Raw genomic sequence first — 19,178 nt, 5'->3', positions numbered from 1 at the left:
TAAGATATTAAAAATTTGAGATACAAAAGTTTTATACGTGCATATGTTAAGAAATGCTGAGATTGAAGTTGGTTGATAAGTAAAATACTTATTTTACAAGATTTAAAACAAATTTTTGCGGAATGATTTTGATTACATAACTATTACTTATTTTATAATGGATTTTAAGATGGTTTGAATTTTAATTGGTAGAAGTTTCATCAAAAACAAAAGAAAGCTTTTCTTTTTAAATCAGGATTTCTACAGATGTTAACAAGATCATTGATATTTTATTTCAGTTCTTTTCAACCTTTGCAAGATGAAGTTCGTACATAATCGCTTCAGTTTTGGCATTGCCTGTAGAAGATATTATATAGCAGAAAAAATTCCACCAAGCTAAATGAAATGCTTACAAGGACCTCAAAATGATAGTTTTAGATGTTGTAAACATTTGGTAGTGAATTATTCATACTCATTAGTTGACAGTCTTATTTTAGGCACTACTACAGTTAAAAATGAACTTAAAAAAATGTAAAATTCAAAGTTTTCTTCAGGACAGTATAATATAATTTTTTCTATTCTAAATGGAATACACATAGTTATAATATACTGTATACTTTAATTACAATGGCTGTATACTATAGTATGATGGCTTTACTTACTGTGAGAGGAATGTTGATGGAAGTGATTTTGGTGTCTAATCGAAATACAATGATAGTTATGATGCTTATTGCTTCAATTAATGTGGTGATCACTACGAAGAGGAAAAATCCAACTTTTCCATCACATGAACAAGATCCTATAGAGGCACTAATGAGACCAGCAAGTGCTATCAACTGGGAAAAGTAATAGTATAAAATATTTGTGTGAGTATACATATTTAATATGGTTTGATTGAATTGAGATTTCGCATATCATCATACACAATATAGCCATAAGTCAGTGTTCACCCCTGAGTTAACAGGTTTAGACATTTTTTTCAAATTTCTAGAAACATACTGGAAGAATTATGGAAGAATAAGAAAAAAAATGTTTTTGATCAATCCTTGTATCATAAAAAGCTGCAAGTAATTTGAAATTTCACAAAATATTTTATATGCATTTTCGTGAAAATAGCGTGTACATTCCCTAAATTATAAATGCTTCTCATAAAAATTCTAATTTTCATAACTTTTTTGCTTATAACATGCAAAGCGTTCAATCAATTTTTATGAAACTTACCTAAAATTTGACAACATAAATGAGGTACACTGTAGTGGAATGTGAAATTAAATAATTGAGAGAGAGAGAGAATATTGGATGAGATATGAACATTTAAAAAAGAAGTTTTTCAAATGCACATGTGCAGAAAATTTTATTTTTACAATTTTGTTTTTTCTTAGTTTCATCGCCAAATATATAGGGCAACTCAGGGTGGTAAATAGGATTTTTTGGGGGGGAGGGGGAACATGATTTTGTCTCTTTCCGCACTGTAAAATTTACCATATTATCTGTATTTGAGAGATCATTCCCATATTTTCAAGTAATTTTGGCCATCCCGACTTTTTTTTATGCTTCGTTATTTCCCTATTTTCAAAGAAGCCAACTTGAATTTTTATTTTTTACTGAAATCAAAGACTAAACTTATTTTCCCAACTTATAATTACGATAATTATTGTTGTTCTCACATGTTTGTGGCAAGAATGCATTTTGGCACCCTCGTATACTGTAAAAGGAGCAGTTAAAGGGTGAATTCGGTGTCCTTTTAGTCCAGTGCCCAGGGCACTAGACTCGTTTGGTTTTTAAAAAAAAACATTGTAAGCGGAATCTCACTGGTACTCACCTACTGTGATTAGCTATTGTGCTTATTTTTCCCAACATTGGTGTTGTTTTATCAAACAATTGGAACTTTTCTCACCATGCATGAACCCCCCCCCCCCCCCGGGAGGCCTCAAGTGCAGCGAGAGGCCTCGTGAAAATTAGATCTGGTTACGATTTTTTATATTAAGCATGTCAATCGGAGGTAGGTAATTTCTATTTTCTATCCAAGTAGGGGTCTCAGAAAAATCACTTTGTGGGCGCGGTAGCCCAGGTCGATAAGATACTCGCCTAATGTACCAAAGGATATTTAGAAGTGTTGCGAGTTCAATACCCGATTTGTCTTTGTCAGAAAACTTTCCTGACACAGGGGTACAACAGAAACGGCAACATGACCGCAGAAACAATTGCTACCGCAGGGAGTCCCCCATCGAGGGGTTAGCGCACCAACCTCTCAATGAGTATAAAAAACAAGCGTGCTGTTCGGAATAGGCAATAAATTGTAGGTTCCGGTCTAATTAGTCCTTGTTTGCAGAAAATGACTGTGGTGCGACAAAAATGATCAAAAATCACTTTGCTTGATGGGGCGGCATTATGCTCTTAAGACACCCTAGTTGGAGTACCCCCAGATATACATTTATGGTTTTGCCACCTGTGGGCTACATGAAATTTACCGCCCTTCTCCCATTCCAGTCTTGACTGCTCTTTCCTTGAATTCACCGCCCTGTATGGCCTCCACCACTCTTGAAAGTACACCTGTGTCTCTAAGGCACTCTTTGGGTTACTCCCATGCTCACACACTCTCTTAGTCACTCATATGCTTGCATATTGTTTTGGTTACTCACATGTTTTGTTTTTTCTCACTCACATTGTTGTACACGCTCTATTTTTTTTGCTAACTGACATGGTTCTTTGCTTTATGGGTCACTTTCAATCATTTACATGTTTACATATGCTCTAGGTCATTCTTTTGGTCATTCACATGCTTGCTAAGGCTCTAAATCACTCTTTTGCTCACTTATGTTATTGCAAATTCTCTAGGTCACTTACTGACCTAGTCTCTAGCCGTATGCGCAAAAGCGGATTTATTGAGTGTTTTTCAAATTCTGCCATCCTTCCATTCTATTAATTTTATTGGCCACTTATTTCTAATTTTCCGCCCCCTCTGAAGTTGCCGCCCAGGACTATTTCCCGCGTAGGCCCCTGTAAATACGCCACTGAGCAATTAATCAATTAGCCCCAGAATTGATTCAGAAATAATTTCTGAAATAAAACTAAAGCCTAGTACCCACATGTTCGAAACATTTCTCACATCCCTGCCACGAGACTTTTTGGATCATGTGATATCTCTTCCTTTCTTTGAAGGACATACAAACCATGTCCAAGGTAACCAATATGGCGACTTCCTGCGCGACTCATGGAAAAAAAAAAAATCCATATTAGAAACATAGAACCCCCCCCAGCAATAATGACTTTGCTTCCCCCAAACTTCCAAGTCTATCTCCGCCTATGATTCTGATGGTCAAAATCAAAGCACAAGTTACAATTTTATAAAATTCTTTGAAATTTGGAAAAATAGATACATGGAATAGTTCCTCACTTATTGATTTCAGCTGTATCAACTATAAATTAATGTTTTTGAAACGACTAAATTTTTTGAGGTTTTTCCTGCGCCATGTTCACGGCAGCATCAAATGTAAGTATAATATGGGACGAGGTACCAATGTAACAAACCGCGAAATAGTTTCGGTAAATAACGGTATTTTTTTCTCACTCGAAATGGAAAACAAGCGCGATCGCTAACGGAAAAAGAAATTTTTACAACGCAAATTTTGCGTGACATTTCTGCAAGCAGAAGTCGAGATGAGGTGTCGAAATATTGGTAGGATTCATATTTTTTTAAGAATTGAAAAATTCAGTTTTATCGTTATTTCAATTTTTCTGAATAATCGGTCAATATGTAATAATAATTTTTTTCCACCTCGCCCCGAGTGCTTTGGCCAAAAAGCACGGGAAAAAATACTGGTCGTACTAGTGTGTGCGGCACATCAATTTTTTTCTAGCGAGAACGCCAAGTTCGCACTATTACCAAGTGCACACACTAGATGGCAGCACTAGATTTCTTATTTTCCTATGCAAAAAAGGAAAACAAATCTCCCATATTTTTTTTTCCTATCACCTTTCATCCAATTTAAAATTTTCAAACAAAATTGAATCTACAAGAGAAGAGTAATTCCAATTTTTTTTTTAAATTAACGTAAAGCAGAAACCTTTGTAGAGTTCAAAACCTCGGATGATTTCGGCAAGTCAAGTCAAGTTATTAAACGTGAAGAAGTAAACTACTCGACTCAAAATCTACATATATGTTTACAACATGGCCGAAAACGTGGAGGAAGATCGTTTGAGTTTCCGAGATATGTGTCTCGACGATCGAATTTTAGAAGCGATATCGCGATTAAAATGGAAGGAGCCAACTTTGATTCAAGAGAAAGCGATCCCGCTCGCTTTAGAAGGGAAAGACATCTTGGCCAGGGCCAGAACTGGCTCGGGGAAGACGGCCGCTTTCGCCATACCCGTCATCCAACAAATACTGCGCAGGAAGAAGAACGACTGCGGCGGCGTCCGTGAAATAACCAGCATGATCCTTGCGCCGAGCCGAGAACTGTGCAAGCAGATCCATAAGAACGTCCTGGAGCTATCGGTTCTGTGCGGCCAGGACGTTTCTTGTGTCGACATTTCCGCCCAGGTCGATCTGGTTGCCCAGAGGCCTCTGCTCGTCGAGAGACCGGACATCGTCATCGGGATCCCGTCCCGCGTGTTGAGCCACATCGAGGCGGGAAATATGGATCTGAAGCGGTCGTTGAAGATTCTCGTCATCGATGAGGCCGATCTGGTATTTTCGTTCGGCTACGAAAGTGACGTAAAGAGCATCTTGGATCACCTGCCGCCGGCGTATCAAGCCCTGCTGATGTCCGCTACCATGACGCCTGATGTAGTGTCCATGAAAAAACTTGTTCTGCACAATCCCGTTATACTTAAGCTGAAGGAACCGGAGCTGCCTGCTTGTGATCAACTGACACAGTACCATGTCAAGTGTGAAGAAGAGGATAAGTTCGTCTTGATATATGCTCTCTTAAAGCTGAATTTGATCCAAGGTAAAACGTTGATTTTCGTCAATGTTGTTGACAGGTGTTATCGTCTTAAGTTGTACCTGGAGCAGTTTGGTATCAAAAGCTGCCTCCTCAACCCGGAACTACCTGTGAGTTCTCGATGCCACACTGTGAATCAGTTCAATTCGGGTGTCTACACCATCATAATCGCCTCTGATGAAAAGTCTACAGAAAATCCTACTGAAAGGACAGTCACTAAAGATGGCAAGAAGAAATTCAGGAGGGACAAGGAATATGGTATTGCAAGGGGGATAGATTTCCAATTCGTTTCCAATGTTATAAATTTTGATTTCCCGACTACTGTAGATGCCTATATACATCGAGCTGGTAGGACCGCTCGTGGCATGAATGTAGGGACTGCCTTGTCTTTTGTTAGTGCCAAAGAAATGTGTTTTTTGAATGACGTCGAAAACTATTTTGTTGATCCTACAAGTGGTAAAAAAACCGCTCGGTTCAGGCCTTATAACTTCAGGATGGAAGAACTAGAAGGTTTTCGTTATCGAGCTAGAGATGCCTTCCGAGCCGTCACCAAGATCGCCGTCAGAGAAGCACGACTCAAGGAGATCAAAATAGAACTTTTGAATTCCCGAAAACTCAAGCCGTACTTTGAGGACAATCCCAGAGATCTGCAACAACTGAGACATGATAAAGCTCTCCATGTAGTAAAGCTGGATTCTCACCTGAAGAACGTTCCAGATTATATAGTGCCAACAACGTTGAAAAAATTATTCCAAACTTCGAAAGGTAAAACTAGGAGAGGTAAACGGAAGAAAGATTCGCAGGCTGGAGAAAGCAAAGCCGCCAAAAAGTTCAAGAAGCAACAGAAAGATCCTCTGAAAAGTTTTCAATTCGAGGGCTTGTCCGCTCTTGAGAATGCGAAGAAGGAAAGAATGTTGAAAAAGAAAAATAAATAAAATGTTGGAATATATTAAGAGATGGTATTTTTTCAGTCTAAAATATACTGAGAAATAGAATTTTCTAGATGTTAAATGCCAAAACTAATATTTCGAAAGAAAAATTATTTGTCTCCTCTGGGAATTGAACCTGGCTTCCCTTGTATGCTGGGTAAGTGTGTTAACTGATGCACCAGAGAGACACTTTTTGAAATTGAAAGGTGTGTATTGGTTAGCACACTTGCCCGGACAAATAAATTTTCTCCCCAAATATTAATTTTGGCATAATATCCAGAAAATTCAATTCCTCAGCAAAATGTGGGAATTTTAGGCAGTGATTGTTGTTAATGAATTATATTTTCCTGTGCCTTGAGTTGAAGTTCACGAATTTATATATTTTGGTGCTTTTCAAATTCACAGTTTTTTTAAAGTATGTTTAAAAAATTTGTGCAAGGGAACTTCCCTTAATGGACACTTATCTGATCCCTAGTTTCATGGAATAGGGCTTTAATGTATTTCACTCCTCGATAACAGACAGTGAAATCAGGCAAACTCTAATTTATTAATTTTTGGTCACAAACCGAGAATTTATTACCTTCAATCCCAAGCTTGTATTGGTAAATATGATAAATTGTAGTTTATTTAATTAAATGAACATGATTAGGGTCCAGGATGGTTAATTCAAATGGTAATGCTGGTATTGTTTGTTGATAAGTTTGAAGAAAGCCAATATTACAAGACTGATAATGTTATGTGAATGTTTTTAACCTCCTCTTCACGCTAAGTTTTATTTAATTTGCATTGCAAAATATGTATACACGTATCGTGTACGGGTAATAATAATTAATTGTAGTTCAGTAAAAAGAAGAACGGCTATAAAATTTTAACAAGTTTGGATCCTAAAATATTTGGTTAGTGCTTAGATTTTTTCCTCGATTTGCAAGCCCTGTAGTAAAGAATTTAAAAGTTATATACAACTATATTAAAAATGTTATATACCTGACAGAGTGAAAAGTTGAAATTTGCTTATAACAACAATTTTCTGAGATTGGTAGCTCTTGTTATAACTTTTACTGTGGTTTTTTTTTTCAGGATTTTGAGTGGGACCAAATTTTTTTTCAAATTGCTCAAATCCTAGGATACAGAGAAAAGTGGAGCTTAGGTTCACAAACACAATTTATTCTGTGAATGCATATTTGATCTGAAACACTCGTGTATTGAATCAAACTTTCCCAGAAGGAGATAATGGAAACTCAAATGATGCGTTCCAAAACCTTTCTCACACTATTCACAATTCTTTGCAAAGTAGTACTGCAGGTTAATTTATTCTAAATTGCTGCATTGTATTTTTACTTATTTTGTATTGAAGACTTGAAAATTTCTGGAATAACGTAGAAGGCAAGGGAGTTTCTCTTTGGAATTCCTGCTTGCATTAACACCCAACAAGAAGGGTGAGGCTGTCTTTCATGGACTTCTGCTGGGAACGCTACCTCTGTCCTTGACGTCTTAACAAATGAATCTAAATTAAACAAGTACCCTTATACTATTGAGTATCATTAATACACATATGCGTACAACATAATTTTAAATTTGATTTTTTATTTAAATAATGAGAAAGGAGTCTTGTAAAATGCTTGGAATCTGGTTTCTTAAGCTGTTGAAATATCTTTGCCTGCAGAGGGAAAGCAAATCATCAGCTTTTTAGATGTGATCATGTGCTTGAATGTGACATCCTAAAATATTTAGTTGGCACCGCGATTTTTTCTCAGTTTGTCAGCCAAGGCAAATATGCAAAGCCTCATATAGATCACTGCTCATTCAGGAGTCTTTGGTATATATACTATTTATATTAAGAGAAGCATCTTGTTTATCGAGTCAAAATACGTTATAAAAAATTAAAAAATCGTTGCTGGTCTTGTGAAACATTTTTCGTAGATCGAGTCAAAATTTGTGCAAAAATTTTGCTTGTCTTGCAAACCACCTGTAAACCAAAATTCCTGTGTGTATTGATACAATCAATCTTTTTCTGTACGCAATTTATATTGATAGATGTAACAATAGAATAGTAAAAGGTGAATTGATATTGCGGATGATCAGATTTATTAGACATTACAGTATGTTTGGAAAATTACTAAATATTATAATGACAGGAAAGAATTACAGAGTAACTTTGATAACTAGACTGACTACCCGGGTAATTTGGCATTATTATTCCCTTTATTAGCACATTAATAAATTCAGTGGGAGAAAAAACTCGCTAACTAAACACATTATGACAATGTTTTGCTTAAGTGTCAACTATCACTTACACTGCTATATCACAATTCATTTTCATGTGTTGATCAGTTCAAAAAGTTTTATATTACTCGTGTTTCAAAATTTTTTTTCATGTTTCATTGTTTCTGCCATTTGTTTGTTGATATGTATCAGAGATTCTCCTCCACACCTTTGAGTAATGGCTACTTTCCGTTATTCTTCTGTACATGGAAAGTGAAAACTCGGCTAGTGGACTACGAAAACCAGAGATAGATGTGAATGATTTCTGAAATTTTTGAGCGAAAGATGGTCAAGAAAGCTAGATCAAAATGTTTCGAATGAAAGTTATTTTGGAAAACTGGTGTTTCACAAATAAGAGAGTAATCGAAACATGCTTTTTTTCCACTCAATTCAGGATTATTCTCAATACAAAAACTTTGAACTGATCAACACATGAAACTTTTCATAGAACCTTGCAGATCAAAACATTTTATGACATTTGTAGATGATTGAATATAGAATTAATTATTTTCAACACATACATACGCACATAAACGACTTTAAAAAATTGTTATGTGAAATGAAGTCGAAACAATTTGCTAACTTAACATCTACTTAGGTCGAAATGTTTTTCTATTTCCTTGGGGTGTCAAGGTATCGAGGTTCCACTGTATATAAATATTCTAGTCCAACAATAACTTGAAAGTTTTAAAAGCTCAAAGTGTCACCCTTTGATGTTCAAGATGCTGATGTATCTGTTAGCCCTGTTTGAGCATGAGACCAAAAGGGTTATGAAATCCCATGTGCCATGGCTACTAAAAATTTGGCATTTGCGCGGAAAAAAAACTTTTGTATACTACAGAGGGTTGACAAATTCCAGGTTGTCATGGCAAGTAGATAAAATTGACTATGGTGTCATGAATATTTCATGTCTGTAGTCATTGTAGTCATAAGAGAAAAGAGAATAGTTTCTACTAACTTTTTTGGAATTTATGCAATTGCATCCATTCACATGGGAAAGGAAGTCGCTCAAAAGTGGAGAAGAACATAATTTTGTTGGTGTTTGGAATTCCTTTTGTGTTGGAAAAAATAAGTCAACTCCTAAAAAATTTTTGGTTGGTGATTGGATTGTTTTTTGGAAATTCGCATGCACCAACCTCCTTAATTAAAAGAGGAAGGACCGATGGTACTACTGCATCTCATTTTATTAAATATGTTAAAAGTTCCAGCGCGAAACTGAATTAATATGCAGCAAAATTACGACATCTTGGAAAAATAACCAACGAGATTGCAGAAACTAGTCTGCCTTACGACAAATCTTCAAATATTGCTTCATCCGTTAATTTTTCTTGAAGTTTCAAAAAAAAACCTTTGCACACACAGAGTAGTTTCTTCAAATATTTCTTAAAAGAAGCTGAACAATAACAGTTTTTTTTGAGCCTTTGAAATCGCTTCTCTCAAAATTCAGTACAATTCTAGAATGTATTAAGGAACAGTTAATACGCATTAGGGGTAGGCGTGGTTTTAATTTGAATCTAGAGAGAATTTTAATTTAAAATATAAATTGTTTTGAATTTTTTGTTTATTTTTTAACTTAATAAAAGATAAGAAGCAATAACTGAATGAAAATGGGGGGATGAACTGTAAGGTCAAATGCTTGCATATTTTTAATATTTATAGGTCACTAGCTATAATACCCGGCGCTGCCCGGGATTTCTTCAATGGGGCCTTTTTGGATCACGTGATATCTCCCTCTTTCTTTGAGGGACATGCAAACCGTGTCTAAGTTAACCAATATGGCGGCTTCCTGCGTGACTTCATGAAATAAACAAATCTAGATTTAAAGAAACATAGAAACAAAAGGAAAAAAAAAATATTCAAGGGGCGCTAGGTATTTCGATTCCCCCTCCCGAACTTCAAGTTATCTATTTCTGCCTGTTTCTGTTTCCAAAAATGCTTAAAGCTGTGGAATTTCTTCGATGTACTATACGGACCCATAATTGATTTTAAAACAACCTCAACTATATCAATTTATGCAGTTGAATATAAAAAGACAATACGGAGACATTAATTTTCATGCTTGAGAGGATATAAATAAAAAGTGGAAATTAATGTTATTGCCTGGATATCCAACTCAAAAGTATATATATATATGTGTGTAAAAAAAATTACTTCATATTTAATCTCCTGGGCTTCGTAAATCTCTAAGCGAACTCAATATTTAAAAAAAAAATCGAGAATTCAATACAATTTTTAAAATTATTGATATGACAGAAAACATCACCAAATTTTCGCATTTCTACAGTAAAATCGGCAATTTTAACACTGATTTCTATGAGGATCACCCTTTCCTGACCCTCAAAGCGATGCTGATTATGACGTCATTCAAATAACCTCATTACTGGGAGTATTGAAAATGTGGCAAACCATTATAAAGACATAAATTATTATTCATATAGTAACAGGATTAGAGAAGTAACAAACCATTGTAAAGGCATATACACGTCTGAAACGCATTGCTAGAGAACCACGGTAACCAAAGTAAACGTTCCGAAAGTGATTGTTGAGGCCCAAAAACCATTGTTGCCCGACAGTTTTTTGCCCGTTTGGGGCATTTGCCCTTCTCTTACGAAATTTTAAAGTAGCCTATCGTTCAAGTCTGGTCCCATTTGGTATATATGCAAAATTTGGCGACGGTTGATCTAAAATTGTAGATTTGTATAGAGAACACACACACACACATACAGACAGAAAATCAATTTTATATATGTTACCGGCAAAGTATGAAATCCAGGCATTCTATAGAATGCCTAGGCATTGTATAGAATGCCTGGTCGTTTCAGGCAAAGTATGAAATACCGGTTTTATTCTATACTTTGCCTAGGCATTCTATAGAATGACTAGTCATTCTATAGAATGCCTAAACACAATCCAGGCAAAGTATGAAATATCTTCTTCCAACAAATCTCTTTAGGGGCGGTATAAAATATTACATAAAATTAAAATTTCATAGAATTTTCTTTTTTTCCCGGAAACGTTTCCCTTTCGCTCTCGTGAAAAAGGATCTGTTGAGGGGCGGTGTAAAATATTACAATTTCTTCAAATTAAAATTTCGCAGAATTTTCGTCATTTTTTCCCGGAAACGTTTCCCTTTTGCTCTCGTGAAAAAGGATCTGTTGAAGTTCGTAATTTTTTCCGAAAACATGCATTGGCCAGCGACGACTTCCATTCTTATTGGTGTATAATCGCACCATTTGATCCACGATGTCGACTCCATATTTAATTTCGTTATTGTAGGCAACTGTTTCTGGGGTCTTTTTCACGTTTTCGTTGATAGTTACATCAGTATGAAGTGAACTCAGAACTAGAACATTTTTAATTTTTTTTTTCTCTGATAAGATGTCAGCGTGATATCAGTTCCAGTTTTGAATACTATTGACGAGTATAGATCCCGTGTTCCTGTTTTTGCAGTTGGAGTTACCTCACGACGGTCTTTTTGAAGGGTCCCAACCAATCTTGTCCTTTTCAAAAATGCACATAATCTCAGTGATGTAAAATAATCATCTGTTGTTTTGTTTCGACGTTCTCCTAGGTAAGGTTTGACTAATCGAATAACATGTTCATAGACAAGTTAATTTGCTGGTCTGGTGTTATCTGTCCCAGTGTAATCGAAACTGATTTTCTGTCTATTCAGAATATATTTGGAATCAACGCAGGGAAGAAGCCAGAATTCTGTCCCAAATTTGTCTGGCTTACTTGGGATATACTGTGTAAATGGACATCTTGCTTTTGAGGGTAGAAGTTGTTCGTCCACAGTTAGATTGGGCCCTGGTTTGTAGCACGTCGCACTGTATTCTATGAATGAAATCCATAGTGAACATGCAAGAGAAAATTGGTCAGATCGAATCGCATGAATTTCAAAATTTCTTTGAAACGATATCTTGTCATTGTTTGGGGAAAAAATAGAGGACCCCAAATCTGGACGACCACAATGAATTCAGTAGGAAGTTTTTTGCACCTCTTGCATACATAATGGATATTGTTGCATCCAGTTCAAGCAAAGAAACTGACCAAGATGGGCTTCAGCTTCTGTATATGTCGAATCATTTTGTCGCAGAAAATAAGGCGTCACGAACCCAAAACACTTTCATTTATGTTTTTTGAGCGCATAAAATGTGGGGCCTTGATTTCCTCTCAATATATTTTGCGATCCTCGACATCCTAAAGTTGAGGAAGGTTCTATGATTTTCCATATGCTCCCATCTGCTGCAGTTTCTTAGATCGTTTCTGTGGCTTCAACGAGTTATAATGAGTCACACCACGGTCATTTTCTGCACACGAGAGCTAATTAGACCGGGACCTACAATTTATTGCCGATTCCGAACGGCAAGCTTGTTTCTAAGCTCATCGAGAGGTTGGTGCACTAACTCCTCAATGGGGGACTTCATGCGGTCAAGTCGCAGTGTCTGTTGTACCCCTGTGCCAGGAAAGTTTTCTGACAAAGACGAACCGGGTATCAAACTCACGACACCTCTAAACATCCTTTGGTACTTTAGGCGAGTATCTTATCGACCTGGGCTACCGCGCCCGAGAAATAATTTTATATTGATTTAAATATTCGTCATCAGAACCGCTACTTTCTTCACTACAGTTCGACATAGGGTAGATGTATGCTCTTCTGCACTTTCATCATAACTGCTTCCAGAGTTTCTCTCATCTAATCTTTGCATCTCCTGGAGTATTTCTTCAGTAAATATACGTTTTCTCGTCATTCTAAACCAATGTTTCCCAAAGTGGGCAATCGCCTCCTGGTGGGCGATAGAAAGGACCAAGGGAGCGATAGAAGCCACAGGTATAACATAGGATATATGGGTTCGCTTGAGTGGGGGGGAGGGGGGTGATGAGGGAAAAATTTATCTGAAGAAGGGGGCGATGGAACAAAAAGTTTGGGAAACTATGTTCTAAACTAACTGTTTGAAAAGATCACATGCACTCAAATTTTCTACGTCCCAGAATAAACAATTTAACGGATAATATGGCAAGAATGCTTGACAAAAACCAAAAATGACACACCTGCTGACGACACTTGCAGATAAGAATGAGAGGAAAAGAAAGGTCACACACAAGGTCAAACGCAAAAAAGACTTTCAGAAGGATTATAGCCTACTTAGAAATCAATTGTGACGACGATAGTAGTATTTACCGCATAATGTGCTAGAATATAAGGAAGGGTCACTATGACCCCCCCTTCGGTCTTTCTAGGTATATCCGCTCGTAGCTTCGTTGTTAAAAAAGATAACGAAAGGAAGCTTTGGTATACAATAAGAACGTGCTAATTCAGGAACAGTCCAGAAATTCCAAGTGGTTCGGTTTGTTCTTAGCAGAGATATGGAAGCTTAAACAGCGTGCAGGGTCAAAAAGACACCCGTTCCGTCTTTCTACTGTTAATATTTCATCATTGATAAATGTAACTTGCAAATGCGGATTATGCGATATCATTTTGTCTTGAAAGAACCGAAATTTTCCTCTACGGATTTATGAACAAAAAATATAATGTATAAAGCGCCCGTTAACTCATCTAATCGAGGGTAAGTGACCGTGGTATGTCGGTCACGGAAAACAAATTGGTATACGTAGGTTTACCATATTTTATCGGTGGAAATACGGGAGATAGAGATCCTAAGTAAAGAATTGCTTATTGTTAGGTCGACGATATTTGCTTGAGAAAAATACGTGAAATTGGGATTCGAAATACGGGAAAATGTGGAACAATGTCAATTATCGCTAAATGATGCCAAAAGTAAACGAAATCGTTAACTCGTGCTAAAATCACTGAAAATTCGCCAATCGTGAGAAATAAAGTGCCACTTCAAATTAAAGTGAATTAAAAAAAAACATGACAAATGTGTGAGATGAATATTCTTGTTTTTAGTCTCTTAATGAGGCTTTTTGAATCACGTGATATTTCCCTTTTTCTGGAGAGACATACATGGTAACCAATATGGCGACTTCCTGCGCAACTCATGAAAGACATAAATCAAAATTAAAGAAACGTAGAAATGAATTGGTTTTTTTTCTACTTTTTGATGGGTGCTAGATATTTCGAAAATTTTCTTGAAGCTCAAGTTATCGATTTGCCTGCTTTTGCTTCAAAAAATGCTTGATTAAAGCTGCGGAATTTCTTCAGTGTAATTTATGGGCCCATAATTAATTTCAAAACATCCTAAACTATATAGATTGATGATATTGGATATTATAAAACAATACAGAAGTATTAATTCTCATTTTTGTGCTTGAGAAGATATAAATCAATGTTATTGCATGAATATCTAACTCAAAAGTAGGTCCGGATAATTATTTCATATTTAATTTTCTGTGCTTTATATTTCTAAGCGAACTCAATTTTTCTAAAATCGAGAATTCAGTTCAATTTTTAAAATTATTGATGAGGCGGAAAACCCTACTAAATTTCCACATTTCAACGGTAAATTCGGCAATTTTAACATTGATTTCCATGGGAAAAACATGCTGTGCTTGTCCTTCCAAGTGATACTGATGATCATAGGCGTACGCAGAATTTTCTCGAGGGGGAATTGAGATTTTTTTACCTTCTGAGGGAGTTTTACCTTTTTTCCCTTTGAGTACGCCAATGATGATGATGATGATTATGATGTCTATTCCAAAAGCCTCATTATCGTGATGTAATTTCTAAGCTGGAAAGATCATTTTAATCGTTGATTTGAAGAATAAAAAGTCAAGTTAACTTCGTTGAAAATATTTGAAAACTCAGGACATTTCTGCAAAAAAGTCGGGACCTTAGAGGAGAAATAAAATACTTTATTTCTCCTCGATGGTCGGGACAGCAAAAAAACAGAAATACGTGTAGTGAAACCTGACGTGAAGTTTTTTGTTTCTCTAATGCTTGTTATGTGTAGTGCTGCCATCTGCCACCAGTTTTTCTAACTATGAGTGAAGTGTTATGATTGAATGATTTATTGTTGTAGGACTGTCGCTCTCTGTGGCGAGACTTTTTAACGGGGAGATCGGCTTGCATTTGCGCCTTGAAGTTGGGAACCACAGAAAACCAACTTCAGCCGACCACCACTGTGGGGTTCGAACCCGGATCCTCGCAACGCGAGTCCGTCACTATAACCACTCGACCACTACAGCGGCAAAGACGCTTATAGTTTTATACTTTATTAAAATCAACTATTGAAATTATTTTTCGACGCATAAATTATATCACTATAATTACAACTATGAATAAGAATATTCACCTCACGTACGTCATGGTTTTTTTACTTTCTTGATAAAGTGATCCTCAAATATGTTCAAGAGATCCTGTATGATCTGTCCAGGGAATTTGTTAATGTTGATAAACATCCATGCCAGAGAGAATCAGGGTTCGAACCAACACTTCCACAGTAAAACGCTAGCTCCCAAACTACTCCACTGCAAGACGGCAAATACTAAACGTTGATTTAATTGTTTGCCCCTTCAAACGTTTTATTTCGTTATTTTACAATGTACTTCGTGGAATCCAGTTTTGTTCACTGCAATTCTCTCAGAGTAATGTTTGTTTCCTGCCATTGGTGTTTTTTAAGGGATTTCTGCAAAAGTTTTCCACTTTGCTTACATTCGTCGTCATTTATGGCGATGATTGGCGATGTTCCGTATTTTACCCGTATTTGAAATCCTGAGTTCCGGTATTTTTCTCGAAGAAATTTGTTAGCCTAAATGTGCAATAAAACTTAGTGACACGGTTTTTACAATCTACCAAAATTACGAGAATTCTTTGGATAGCAATTTACTTCAGCTTTGGGAGCTTACGTCAGTGGTGAAATAATTGACGTTATGTGTCTCATCAGGCCCCTAGCCAGAAATTTCATTCCAAGGGGGATCACTTTCATTTCGTGGGGAGGGACCAAAGTGATAGAATACTGGTTCCAAAAATTTTACGTCGCGGGGCACTTTTCAGAATTGTTATCATTGAGCACTAAATTTGACAACATTTACAGGTTGGTGCCATGTATAAAATACAGTAATTGTGATAAAACTGGTGATTGTGCATAATCGCCGGTTATTATGCACAATAATTTCATCCGTTTTGATCGGTGATTATGCATAGTAATCGATATAAATCCGGTGATTATGCGTAATTACAGATTTATGCCGTTTTGTTTACGGTAACGTATAAAAGGTATTCCACGAAAAACGTCCGAAAGCGATAAAATGTTGTCCGTATCCGATTTGAAATTCCAAAAAGAAATTACACGCTTAAATTCAGTTGTGATTTATTTTGACGAATGAATTTTAATTTGACGAAAATGTGACATTTTATATCGTCCATCCACAGATCCCTTGTCAAGAAAGCCAAAGGAAAAGTTTACAGAAAAAAATTAGGAAAAATTATATTAAATTGTAATCGTATAAATTGAATATTTTATACTGATCCTATAAACAGATCCCTCCTCCAGAGAGCCAGACGTTAAGGTATCCCGGAAAAATCGAAGAAAACTGTGTGAAAATTTAATTTGACGACATCGCCCCTCAAGGGATTCCTTCTCAAGAGAGTTAAAGGAAAACGTTTGAAATTGAAAACTGTGTGAAATTTTAATTTGACGACACCGCCTCTCAATGGATCCTTTTTCACGACAGAGAAAGGGAAGCGTTTCCGGGAAAAAATGACGAAAATTCTGCGAAATTTTAATTCGAAGAAATTGTAATATTTTATACCGCCCCTCAACAGATCCTTTTTCACGAGAGCGAAAGGGAAACGTTTCCGGGAAAGAATGACGAAAATTCTGCGAAATTTTAATTCGAAGAAATTGTAATATTTTATACCGCCCCTCAACAGATCCTTTTTCACGAGAGCGAAAGGGAAACGTTTCCGGGAAAAAATGACGAAAATTCTGCGAAATTTTAATTCGAAGAAATTGTAATATTTTATACCGCCCCTCAACAGATCCTTTTTCACGAGAGCGAAAGGGAAACGTTTCCGGGAAAAAATGACGAAAATTCTGCGAAATTTTAATTCGAAGAAATTGTAATATTTTATACCGCCCCTCAACAGATCCTTTTTCACGAGAGCGAAAGGGAAACGTTTCCGGGAAAAAATGACGAAAATTCTGCGAAATTTTAATTCGAAGCAATTGTAATATTTTATACCGCCCCTCAACAGATCCTTTTTCACGAGAGCGAAAGGGAAACGTTTCCGGGAAAAAATGACGAAAATTCTGCGAAATTTTAATTCGAAGAAATTGTAATATTTTATACCGCCCCTCAACAGATCCTTTTTCACGAGAGCGAAAGGGAAACGTTTCCGGGAAAAAATGACGAAAATTCTGCGAAATTTTAATTCGAAGAAATTGTAATATTTTATACCGCCCCTCAACAGATCCTTTTTCACGAGAGCGAAAGGGAAACGTTTCCGGGAAAAAATGACGAAAATTCTGCGAAATTTTAATTCGAAGAAATTGTAATATTTTATACCGCCCCTCAACAGATCCTTTTTCACGAGAGCGAAAGGGAAGCGTTTCCGGGAAAAAATGACGAAAATTCTGCGAAATTTTAATTCGAAGAAATTGTAATATTTTATACCGCCCCTCAACAGATCCTTTTTCACGAGAGCGAAAGGGAAACGTTTCCGGGAAAGAATGACGAAAATTCTGCGAAATTTTAATTCGAAGAAATTGTAATATTTTATACCGCCCCTCAACAGATCCTTTTTCACGAGAGCGAAAGGGAAACGTTTCCGGGAAAGAATGACGAAAATTCTGCGAAATTTTAATTCGAAGAAATTGTAATATTTTATACCGCCCCTCAACAGATCCTTTTTCACGAGAGCGAAAGGGAAACGTTTCCGGGAAAAAATGACGAAAATTCTGCGAAATTTTAATTCGAAGAAATTGTAATATTTTATACCGCCCCTCAACAGATCCTTTTTCACGAGAGCGAAAGGGAAGCGTTTCCGGGAAAAAATGACGAAAATTCTGCGAAATTTTAATTCGAAGAAATTGTAATATTTTATACCGCCCCTCAACAGATCCTTTTTCACGAGAGCGAAAGGGAAGCGTTTCCGGGAAAAAATGACGAAAATTCTGCGAAATTTTAATTCGAAGAAATTGTAATATTTTATACCGCCCCTCAACAGATCCTTTTTCACGAGAGCGAAAGGGAAACGTTTCCGGGAAAAAATGACGAAAATTCTGCGAAATTTTAATTCGAAGAAATTGTAATATTTTATACCGCCCCTCAACAGATCCTTTTTCACGAGAGCGAAAGGGAAGCGTTTCCGGGAAAAAATGACGAAAATTCTGCGAAATTTTAATTCGAAGAAATTGTAATATTTTATACCGCCCCTCAACAGATCCTTTTTCACGAGAGCGAAAGGGAAGCGTTTCCGGGAAAAAATGACGAAAATTCTGCGAAATTTTAATTCGAAGAAATTGTAATATTTTATACCGCCCCTCAACAGATCCTTTTTCACGAGAGCGAAAGGGAAGCGTTTCCGGGAAAAAATGACGAAAATTCTGCGAAATTTTAATTCGAAGAAATTGTAATATTTTATACCGCCCCTCAACAGATCCTTTTTCACGAGAGCGAAAGGGAAGCGTTTCCGGGAAAAAATGACGAAAATTCTGCGAAATTTTAATTCGAAGAAATTGTAATATTTTATACCGCCCCTCAACAGATCCTTTTTCACGAGAGCGAAAGGGAAGCGTTTCCGGGAAAAAATGACGAAAATTCTGCGAAATTTTAATTCGAAGAAATTGTAATATTTTATACCGCCCCTCAACAGATCCTTTTTCACGAGAGCGAAAGGGAAACGTTTCCGGGAAAAAAAGAAAATTCTATGAAATTTTAATTTTATGTAATATTTTATACCGCCCCTAAAGAGATTTGTTGGAAGAAGATATTTCATACTTTGCCTGGATTGTGTTTAGGCATTCTATAGAATGACTAGTCATTCTATAGAATGCCTAGGCAAAGTATAGAATAAAACCGGTATTTCATACTTTGCCTGAAACGACCAGGCATTCTATACAATGCCTAGGCATTCTATAGAATGCCTGGATTTCAT

The 19,178-nt window shown here is 36.4% G+C and overlaps 2 protein-coding genes across 2 annotated transcripts in view; one reads left to right on the top strand and one right to left on the bottom strand.

Annotated features, from left to right (window-relative positions):
• The window catches only part of LOC149064595 (uncharacterized), a 31,163-nt gene that overhangs the window by 4,000 nt on the left and 7,985 nt on the right, over positions 1–19,178 (bottom strand). The window contains exon 2 of the mRNA XM_089255482.1: positions 642–815. Coding sequence (XP_089111608.1) covers positions 642–815 — 174 coding nt within the window. The remainder of the gene's footprint in view (positions 1–641; positions 816–19,178) is intronic.
• On the top strand, positions 4,102–7,927 carry Ddx56 (putative ATP-dependent RNA helicase DDX56). Its single transcript, XM_089254889.1, has one exon. It carries the CDS (start codon positions 4,151–4,153, stop codon positions 5,858–5,860), a length of 1,710 nt encoding a protein of 569 aa, XP_089111015.1. The 5' UTR covers positions 4,102–4,150; the 3' UTR covers positions 5,861–7,927.

Source organism: Pholcus phalangioides, unplaced genomic scaffold (genome assembly GCF_987345545.1).
Source record: "Pholcus phalangioides strain wild (caught in Gottingen) unplaced genomic scaffold, Ppha-v1.0 ptg000042l_1, whole genome shotgun sequence".
NCBI lineage: Eukaryota > Metazoa > Arthropoda > Arachnida > Araneae > Pholcidae > Pholcus > Pholcus phalangioides.
This window is presented reverse-complemented; position numbering and strand designations above follow the sequence as displayed.